Source organism: Phyllopteryx taeniolatus, chromosome 13, assembly GCF_024500385.1.
Source record: "Phyllopteryx taeniolatus isolate TA_2022b chromosome 13, UOR_Ptae_1.2, whole genome shotgun sequence".
Taxonomy (NCBI): Eukaryota; Metazoa; Chordata; class Actinopteri; order Syngnathiformes; family Syngnathidae; genus Phyllopteryx; species Phyllopteryx taeniolatus.
Genome location: NC_084514.1, coordinates 13,166,657 through 13,178,202, shown reverse-complemented (window position 1 = coordinate 13,178,202; position 11,546 = coordinate 13,166,657). Strand labels below are relative to the sequence as shown.

General features: G+C 38.5%; 1 protein-coding gene across 2 annotated transcripts in view; it reads left to right on the top strand.

Moving 5' to 3' along the window:
• The first annotated feature begins 15 nt into the window (after positions 1 to 15).
• The window catches only part of eipr1 (EARP complex and GARP complex interacting protein 1), a 56,955-nt gene continuing 45,424 nt past the window's right edge, over positions 16 to 11,546 (top strand). For both annotated transcript variants that reach the window (XM_061795832.1, XM_061795831.1), the window contains exons 1-3: positions 16 to 226; positions 421 to 504; positions 10,247 to 10,379. In XM_061795832.1, coding sequence (XP_061651816.1) covers positions 185 to 226; positions 421 to 504; positions 10,247 to 10,379 — 259 coding nt within the window. In that variant the 5' untranslated portion in view covers positions 16 to 184. The remainder of the gene's footprint in view (positions 227 to 420; positions 505 to 10,246; positions 10,380 to 11,546) is intronic.

The following is an 11,546-nucleotide window of genomic DNA, read 5'->3' as shown; positions in this document are numbered from 1 at the left end:
CCTGGATCTATATACGTACGGTTAAAAACGTATTCAACGTTGAATAACCGTGGTTACGCTATTCCGTTCGCACAGATGACTATGACATATCTTATAATCGCGGAAGTGGTGGAAACAATCGTTGTCCTGAATAATAAAATATTTTTTTGAAACCGGTCCAATTCAGGAGTAACCTCCAGTTAAAATGGAAGACGACGCACCCGTCATTTATGGACTTGAATTCCAGGTATGTATCTTACGATGCTATCAGACTATAGTATTTATCTTGCGAATAAAGAAGACAATTTCACTGTTGTAAGTTCCGTTACGATACATTACGAGTAGGTGGTTTAATAAGATCTTCTGTTTGCTGTTGTTGTTGATTGAGATGTATCTAAAGTCCATTATTTTGCATATGTTGTATCTTTGAATGACTTTTAGGCACGATCACTTACTGCCCAGACAGCTGAAACTGATGCTATTCGTTTCCTTGTGGGCACACAGTCTCTGAAGTTTGACAACCAGGTGAGAAAACAGACAACACGAGTCACGTTTCAAATCGAAAAAAAAAACAGCCAACGTTCTCCTATTGCATTGTGCATGGAAGTACACTATATTTACGTATGTGTCTGAATGTGTGTTAGAACTGTTGTTAATATAACGACAGTTTGTTCCCATATACGGCCACAGCTTTGATGAGGCAAGTAAAGAGTTTTTCATTTTAAGATGTCTATGTGTGTATATATATATATATATATATATATATATGTGTATATATATATATATATATATATATATACATATGCGTGTATATATATATATATATATATATATATATACATATGTATATGTGTATGTGTATATATATATATATATATATATATATGTATATATATATGTATATATATATATATATGTATATATATATATATATATATATATATATATATATATATATACATATATATATATATATACATATATATATACATATATATATATATATATATATATATATATATATACATATATATATATATATACATATATATATATATATATATATATATATATATATATATACATATATATATATACATATATATATATATATACATATATATATATATATATATATATATATATATATACACATTTTCTGTACCGCTTTATCCTCACAAGGGTCGCGGGCGTGCTGGAGTCTATCCCAGCTGTCTTGGGGCGAGAGGCGGGGTACACCATGAACTGGTCGCCAGCCAATCGCAAGGCACATATAAACAAACGACCATTCGCGCACACATTCACACCTCAGGGCAATTTAAAGTCTTCAATCAACCTACCATGCATGTTTTTGGGATGTGGGAGGAAACCGGAGTCCCCGGAGAAAACCCACGCAGGCACGGGGAGAACATGCAAACTCCACACAGGCCGGTCCTCAGAACTGTGTGGCAGATGTGATACCCAGTCGTCCAATGTGCCGCCATATATCCATCCATCCATTTTCTTTACCGCTTCTCCTCACTAGGGTCGCGGGCTGCTGGAGCCTATCCTAGCTATCTTCGGGCGGGAGGCGGGGTACACCCTGAACCGGTCGCCAGCCAATCGCAGGGCACATAGAAACAAACAACCATTCGCACTCACAGTCACACCTACGGGCAATTTAGAGTCCTCAATTAGAATCAGAATCATCTTTATTTGCCAAGTATGTCCAAAAAACACACAAGGAATTTGTCTCCGGTAGTTGGAGCCGCTCTAGTACGACAACAGAGAACACTTTTGAGACATAAAGACATTGACAAAAAAAACAGTCACTGAGCAGTAAAGAGTTGCTAGTTATCTGGTAATGCCAGTACATTATTACTTATTTTTCTACAATTGTGCAAAAAGATGCAGAGTCCTCTAGCACTTAGAGCAGTTCAAATGACTAATATTGCAATAGTCCGGCGCAATGACCATTGTGCAAAGGGCGCCGAGACTTCAAGGAGTGTATGCAGTTTAAAGTGATGAGTAGTGCGATAATATGGGACAATGTTGATTGTGCAAATGTTGCAGATACTCCTCAATCAGTGTGCAAATGGAGCAGATGCTACTCTGGCATGAGTGGCCAGTATTGGTCATCAACAGATATGCAAATAGTGCAGCGTGGCGAGACAACTACAGTGAGTGCACGAGTATTATATAATTGGCCCCACAGAAATCTGACAACAAACTCAAGTAAAAAAAATTGCCAGCATGTTGTAATGGAATTGTAGGTTCGGTGTTTAAGAAGTTTGATTGATTCAACCTACAACGCATGTTTTTGGAATGTGGGAGGAAACCGGAGTGCCAGGAGAAAACCCACGCAGGCACGGGGAGAATATGCACAGGCCGGTCCTCAGAACTGTGAGGCAGATGTGGTACCCAGTCGGTCACTGTGCCGCCATATATATATATATATATATATGTATATGTATATATATATATATATGTATATATATATATGTATATATATATATATATATGTATATATATATATATGTATATGTGTATATATATATATATATATATATGTATATATGTATATGTATATATATGTAGTCAAATTTTGAGCTGCAGCAAAACTAGCGACCGCCTTGGCTGGCGGTCGGTAAACTAGTTGCAGAGTTCTGCACACTGCGATACATTGCTCAATGTGTGGTGGGACTTTCACTGTATACTGGTGCAATTACAATGATATAACTTTTTCCATAGCATTTTTGAAAGGCATTTTCATCAACTTTAAATAACTTTTTTATTTTGAAGTTGTAGCGAGATTCTTTGCACAATGGTGACTATTAAGATGAAATAAATAAAGTCAGATATACTCTAACTCCATCAAGGTCCACGATTTATAGATACTCTCATGTAGTGCTTGTACTATATTGTGGTACTAATCAATACAATGAAAGTACAGTATTTACAGCTGTGTGTCAAAAGACAGAACAAAACATCACATTTTACTGTACATGGCAACATTTGACTGAATTAGTAGCATTTTCTGAAATCTAAGTTAGTAAATAAATGTAATGTTTTGCTTTTCTTTTGTTTGGGGTCAGGGGTCATTATTTTAATTTCACATGTTTTATCATCTGACCTGCATTGATGCAGTGTGCAACTACAGTGCGCCATACTATTCTTTGTACAAGCAAAATGTTGACACAGCTACAGTATATTATTGATTACTGTGCCCTTGTGCTAAATGATGTGGCTAGTGACTGTACATATTAGTTAACAAATTAGACCTTTTGGTGTAATTTATATTATTACAATATAATTCTTCTGTAATTGCATCAACCTTTTTCAACACCATTGCAAACCGCACGTGTAGCTCACTCAGTCCGGCATTCATAATGAAATAACAAACAACTGGACTTCAGCCCAAGTGTGATTCTTTACGATACACAGAACTGTTACACGTCCACCCATTTGGTGTTTGAAACTCTAGTTTCTAGTGCTTTTGTTTACTTGTTTGCGTGTTTTATTGTATGTATATTGGTATGTCTGAATGAGAAGAAAGAAGAGTGTGTATGAATGCATGCCTGCATGCACATCTTGCAGAGGTCATTACAGAGACAGATGAGAGAAACAGTTGGCGCTAAATGGGGGGAGAAATAATTAGCTCTCTGAGAAACAGAGAGGGATGACGGTGAGAGAGCGAGAAATGTCTGCCTCGAGAAAAATGAGCCTGTTTTCTGGCAGACAATGTGAAAATGGTCTGGCACCAAATGCAAACCTAGCTCATTCCAAGTTTTGTGAAGAAACGGTCAAAAGTGGTGCTTGTTGGAAACTCTGACGATATCCACTGGATTTATGTAATTTCCTACTACACATTTTCAATCCATGGTGCTGAATGTACTGTTCCTAACACTTCTTTTATTGAAGCATCAGCACCAATGAGATTTCAGAAAGGAATAGGAATTTGAGGAATTTGATGGTTTGGCGCAGGACGGAGGACCCAAGAGCAGACACAGGACGAGAGGGCAGGTTATACGGGATGAATATTTATTTGTGAAGGGGTGGCCAGGAGGAGATTTGCTTCTGAACAGGGTCAGCGATGAGGTACATATCGAGGTGCGAGGTTCTGGGGTGCAAGAGACAAGACGGGCAAAGCAGGAGTACAGCCGAGGATTGGTGTGGGAATCTATGAAAGGAAAAGGCACGAGTTGAGATCAAGGTGAAAGTAGAAGCAAATTTGAGCTAGATGTGACAAACTCTGTGACGGTAGAGTCAGGTCCATAAATATTGGGACATTGACACAATTCTCATCTGTTTGGCTGTAAACACCATCATAGATTTGAAAAGAAATGGACAAGATGTCCTTTAACTGCATACTTTCAGCTTTAATCCAAATCAGGTGAACGGTGTAGGAATTACAAGAGTTTGTATGTCTCCCACTTTTTAAGGGACCAAAAGTAGTGGGACACTTAGATGCCCAGCTGTTCCATGGCCAGATGTACAACCCCAATTCCAATGAAGTGGGACGTTGTGTTAAACATCAATAAAAACAGAATACAATGATTTGCAAATCATGTTCAACCTATATTTCATTGAATACACTACAAATACAAGATATTTAATTTTCAAACTGATCAACTTTTTTTTTTGATTTTAGCAAATAATCATTACCTTAGAATTTGATGGCTGCAACACGCTCCAAAAAAGCTGGGATAGGTGGCAAAAAAGACTGCGAAAGTTGAGGAATGCTCATCAAACACCTGTTTGGAACATCCCACAGGTGAACAGGCTCATTGGGAACAGGTGGGCGCCATGAGTGGGTAGAAAAGGAGCTTCCCTGAATTGCTCAGTCATTCACAAGCAAAGATGGGGCGAGGTTCACCTCTTTGTGAACATGTGCGTGAGATTTCATCAGCTTTGGTCCATAATATCATCCAAAGGTTCAGAGAATCTGGAGAAATCACTGCATGTGAGCGGCAAGGCAGAAAACAAACATTGAATGGCCGTGACCTTCGATCACTCAGGCGGCACTGCATCCAAAACCAACATCAATGTGTAAAGGATATCACCACATGGGCTCAGGAACACTTCAGAAAACCAATGTCAGTAAATACAAAATCAAAAGCCATATATCAACCACACCCAGGAACGCCGCCGGCTTCTCTGGGCCCGAGCTCATCTAAGATGGACTGATGCAAAGTGGGAAAGTGTTCTGTAGTCTGACGAGTGCACATTTCAAATTGCTTTTGTAAATGATGGACGCCGTTATTTATTTATGTTTAACACAACGTCCCAACTTCATTGGAATTGGGGTTGTATGTTATTCCCTCATTAGCCCATTTACGAGAAGCAGATAAAAGGTCTACATTTTATTTAAAGTATTGTATTTGCATGTGGATTCTGTTGCTGTCAACTCTCAATATGAGATCCAAAGAGCTCACTATCAAGGAATCAAGCCACCATCTGAAAAATCAAAACAAACCCATCAGAGCGAGAGCAAAAACATTATGTTTGGCCAACTCAACTGTTTAAAACATTCTTAAAAATAAATAACACACCGGTGAGCTCAGCAACACCAAACGACACGGAGGACCAAGAAAAACCGGCGGATGAATGAAGAATTATTTCCCTGGTGAAGAAAAAGCGGTTCACAACAGTTGGCCAGATCAAGAACACTCTCAGGAGGTCGGTGTATGTATGTCAACGACAACAATCAAGACGTCACCAGGGTGAATAGAGAGGGTTCACCACAAGATGTACAGTAAACCATTGGTGAGCTTCAAAAACATTTCAAGGGCAGCTTAAAATTGACCAGATAACAGCTTAAAAAGCCTTTAGTCTTTAGACCTCACTAGGGTCTTGTTCTTTCGGTCACGACCCACAGCTCGTGACCATAGGTGAGGGTAGGAACATAGCTTGACCGGTAAATGGAGAGCTTCGCCTTTCGACTTAGCTCCTTCTTCACCACAGCTGACCGATACAAAGTCTGCATCACTGCAGATGCTGCACCGATCCGCCTGTCGATCTCCCGTTCCATTTTTCCCTCACTCGTGAACAAGACCCCACTCCGGTTTCCTCCCACATCCCAAAATTTGTAAAATATAGTTGTTTTTTAATATGACTGATGAATGAACAACAACCATCATTAATTTCCTTATGGTTATCTTTTATTTAATGATAATGCTTTTCTGAAATGCTTGACCGTTTAATTTGAATCCCATTCAAATCAAATGTTTCGCTTGGTCCTTCATCTTTTCTTTAAAGAATTGTACCCATCTTACAAATTCTCCCTGGGTAATCAAACATATGAGCAAAACTGTGTGTTTTCTCATTTACTAAATAAAAGTAGGGCTGTGAATTTCAAAATAAGATCAAGTAAATAAAAAAAAAAGGATTACGTGTTCAAATAAAGTGCTTAACTTCAGAATAAATATCAACATACAGATAACACTGCATGTTCTGATCATATGGGTAGAAGCAAAATCATGCATTGTAAAAATGCACTATACATGGGTAGAAGGGTTTTCCAGAATTTTTAGGTCAACTTTGGGGGTGTGTATTATACATGGGTGCGCATTATACACAAGAAATTACGGTATAGGTTTTTTCTTAGGTCTTAAAAAACAAGAACAAAAAGGATTTGGCATGCATTTGGAACCTTTTGTAAGTAATTGGTGCAAATTTAGGACTGGACTGGGTACCAAAACCATACTCTCTCTGTCCCCTAAATGGAGGACACAGTTTTTTTCTTTCTTCTTCTTTTCTTTAAATATATGCCAATGTAATTCTCTTAAAAAGATCCAAATGTAATTACACTGTGTGTGTGTGTTTGAGTGTGTGTGTTCTCGGCATAGCCTCTAACGTACCCTATACTACTATATAGTCACAGAAGTTTTGTACTTTGCACAAAGAAACACAGTCAAATGAACTGACTCCTGAGTATGTTGATGCTTTCAGTGTTAGTTACAAAGAGAAAATGAGGTGAAGACTCCCTCTGGTCTGTAATTTCTTCAACCACTAGAGAATCACCTTTTGAAGTGCTTACAATTACCGTTTGCATTTCTTCTCTGAAATGTCAAGTGCATTATAAATCCAACTTCTTATTATTGTTATTTTAGGATTATTGTTTTATTAAATTTTTGTATTAAAATATGACATTGGAGGTTGACATGCCTCTCTTAGTTACTATTCCAGAAACATGTTTGGAGCATGCCTTCAAAATTGATCAACTCACAGTTGGATGAGAATGAGTTGGAGGTTTTACTGTATTGCCTGAAGTACCTTGCATATGCACACATGGTTTAGAAACGTGTCTTGGTTTCTGACATTAATTTAAGAGAGCACAATAGCTGTAGATCCCAGGAAGAATAACTTATACTATTCCTATTCTTACATGCCTACAATTGCAGGTTTGCAGCATGTTTTATTCATGGAAGTAATTCTATTTTGCACCTTTTGCTTGTTTGTTTGCCAGCAATTGTCTGCTAAGTTTGGCTGAGTTTAAACGTACAGTAAGATTTTCTTTTATTATTATTATTTTTTTTTCGATTGGCATTTTAGCCTGGAGAGCTCCTTCTGTATCCATAAGCCTTCTGGCCTCTCCACCTCCCATTAAGCATAATGCAGGGTGGAAATGTCTCTCTTAACTCGCAGAGCACCTCTCAAATCCCTTGGAGACCAAGAGCGAGAATGACAGATCGGATTGTGTGTCGGCATGGCATTTAAGGCTGCTAACGAGATAAAGTGCCCAAGCTTGGCACCTCTCACCCGCATGCTACTCCTCCGTACCGCTTACTGTCATCTGTGTGGCTAAAGAGCTTTAGAACAGAGGCCCCTGAAGTGGGGTCCACAAGCCAGCTTGGTTTTATCCCTCGCTTCCCTCCCTTACCTCCTCCCTCCTCTCTCTCTCCCTGTCTCCATTCCAGCACATAATTAAAAGCGCTGGGCCAGGTGCCCAAGTGGTTCAAAGTTATGAGTCACTCCCGAGGCCTGGAAAAGTGAAGAATAAATCACCTAGGGGAAGGGAATGTTGGAGGTTCTCTCTCCGCTCACACCTGGGTTTATTCGGGAGGACCCCCCGTCCCTTCGACCTGAATTTATTGATTTCTTCCGTTCCCCCACCACCATTAAAATATAACTTTGCTTAAATTGTTTTTTTTTTTTGCTTGATGCAGTCCAACCCAAGGTTAATTGCTGCCTTGCTGACTTTGAGGTGGCTCAGGGACTCCGGCGCTATGATGCTCTTTGCCTCCTCCTCCTCCTCCTCCTCTTCTTCTTCATGCCCCTTTCTTTCATCCTGTTGTTTGGCCTGTAAATGGCAAATGGGCAAGCTGAGTGGGAGTGCCTAGAAGGAGTTACTGTTCAGGGAATCCCAATCATCAGTCCTCTGAGATGCTGTAAGTGTGTCTTAAATGGGGAAACTGCCTTTTAGTTGTCTGATTAAACCTAGATAACCTCACGTTTTTTTTACTGCATTGTGGGCCCTGAACTGAATTCAACTGAGGGCCCATGTTGAATAGATTCCTGTGTAATGAAAGCCCCTCAGTGAAATGGGAAGGTTATAAAATAAAAGTTTACCTTGTTGGAGTTTAAACAGCTATTGATTGTTTTTTTAACGTACAGCCAAGGCCCAAGTAATATAATGGGTCAAGGACCTGCCTACTAACATGCACCAGTATTAATAATGTAGTTGAAGGGTTGCATTCCCCAGTAAATCTTTACTGGCCTGATTTAACTACAGTGATGTACAAGTGTACTCTAGGCCCCAACTGTATACACAGTAACTGCAGTACTGGAAACCTGACTGATGTGTTTCTGGCGCCATGAGTGAATTGAAGTGAAGTGGCTCATAAACAAAACTGTACTGTTTAGGGTGAACACTTATTTTTTAAACACAATCTCAGTGCTAAATAAGAATAGATGAAACATTTGTATAAAGATGGAGCATGATAGCAGGAGTCCCGTTGATGAACACTGAACAGCATCTGGGTCATCTTTCATTGCCTGCACAGTGACAAAATTCAGCAGTTGTCGTGATGATAGTATAGGACAGCTGTTCAGCAAGTAGACACGATGTTTCAAAATTAAATCAGATGTCCTGCAGTGTACTGTAAGCTACTCGTGCCACCTTGTAATGCAACAGATTTAGCCCTACAATTTAAAAAAAATCTATATATAATAATAATAATAATAATAATAATCCATCCAAGGAGGAAATATTATTTATATTAGGCTTTACACGATCAGGATTTTTGGGGCCGATCACCGAGTTTAAAAAAACGATATCCGATCTTTAAACGACTACAGAATAACCTTCTTTTAACTGTGAATGAGTGAATGGAACTGAGCTTTCTTACACCTGGCAGCACTTCTGCAGATTTCAATAACAGTTGGTTGTCATTTTGCACCCACTTTGTTTTAATACAAAATAAGCTTAAATCTTTGCTCGAGTGTGTGTCTTAAAATATGATTTGTTCAATCACACTGATGGCATAGTTCTATCTTACTGCATTACCAGGATTCTTTTGGGCCAATGGCACACTTTTTTCCTAATGCAGTCCTGTACTGTATTCAAATGAATGATGCTTCTTACATATTATGCAGGAGCCTACAGCATCACATGTAAGAAAAGACAGCACAAGAATTGACAAATGTTTTGTGTATTTGGTCTTGTACCTGAGCAAACAAAATGCACTCTTACCTTCAGCAGTTTCCCACAGTACGCCTGTCATGCCCCTGTTAAAGTGCACCTGATTTTAATTGTTTTTTTTTTTAAAGAGACTTAGTTGAAAATGACAATTTCTTAGGTTGAATTCATGTTCATTCATGTTAAATGACTCCTATGACTGATTTAGGGTCTGATCACAAACCATGAGTTCCCAGTTTATGTGCAGGACTCAACAGATCAGACCCCAAACATAACATACCATGTTCACTCAAAATTGTGCCATATCACGTTGTTATGCTTCATGGTATGGTATCAACTCAACTGCATCACATATGGATACTGTTACTGTTATGCGGTATTCTTTACTTTCCAATGAATTTGAATTATAATATGCATGATGTCTTGTACGGTACTGTAGCTGTGTCAGTATGTTGTGGGACAAAATATCTCTTTCTAAATATCACATTGTCTCACAGTGCCTTATCAGTACAAATGGGACTCAGATACTGAGCGTTGATTGCGACTTACAGCCCTGATATTCACATCTAATGTGCTTTTACCTTACCTAAATGAAACTTAAATGGAGACGAAGTCAATCTCTTCTGTTTCTGTTGTCCTTCCTTCAAGATCCACATCATTGACTTCGATGATGAGAATAACATAATTAATAAGAATGTCCTTCTACACCAAGCTGGAGAGATATGGAACATTGGTGCCAGTCCTGCAGATAAAGAAGTACTTACCACCTGCTATAATAAATGTGAGTGCCACTCTTTCCCCCTGGGTCTGTCTGTGTTGACTTCCTCTTAATGCATTTTGTTTTCCTTCTTCTTTCATTTTGTCTTTTAACTAACGTTTCTTTTGTGTTTATGAAATTGCTTCATGCATTTTAGCTAAGAGTCATTATGTGGAATAACAGGTGATACGCTTAAGCCTTGATGGAAATTATGTTCTTGTGAATAAAATCATTCAATCTTAAATATACAGTATGCTTATTGTTTTGTGATTGTGCATACTCCAGGCGTTCATAAAATGGGTTGATCTAAAGGAATCTTTAAAGGAGACAGATTGTGCATTTTTTTCACAATTTAAAAAAAGTTCCCCGTTTGGCTTTACTGTAATAACATGTCTGTGACATGCTTTTGTCAAAACACCCCAAGGATCAAGAATTCTAATACAATTTCCACCCCCTACTTTTTGTCTTGCTGAAATCAGCCTGTTTTAAGGGAGTGTTCCAGTCGCATGCAAATAACCCACTCCCCACCCCGCCCTTTCTCCTGCAAGGCCAATGTCGAGTATGGCGTTCATTACCGTGATGAATAAGGGTGGAGCTAGGGACTGGCTACTTGTTGAGGCCCGGGTATGAAAAAAAAAAAACAACTACAGTGCACGCGAGTCCCCACAAAGACAGCATGGATTTTATTTTCACTTACAATGTGCCAAATTACACTTATCTATTAGTGTGTGGATCCATGTACCGTAATTTCTCATGTATAATGCGGACCCGTGTATAATACGCACCCCCAAAGTTGTCCTCAAACTTCTGGAAAACCCTTTTACCTATGTATAATGCATTTTTACAATGCATGATTTTGCGTATACCCATATGATCAAAACATGAAGTATTATCTGTATTTTGTTAGTTTTTTCAAATAATTATTCTGAAGCAAAGCACTTTATTTGAACATGTAACACTTTTTATTTACTTGCTCTTATTTTGAAATTCACAAAAATAAATAAAAATTCACAAATTCTGCCTGGGTATGTAAACGTATTAGCACAACTGGATACGCAGTCATATGTACCCCTGTCATATTGACAGAAATGAAAGTCTAGGCTACAGCTTTTTCATAACCTCTAGGTGGCGGTGGTATGTTGGAATTAAAGTGTACAGCTTTTTCAAAACCTCTAGATGGTGGCATACATT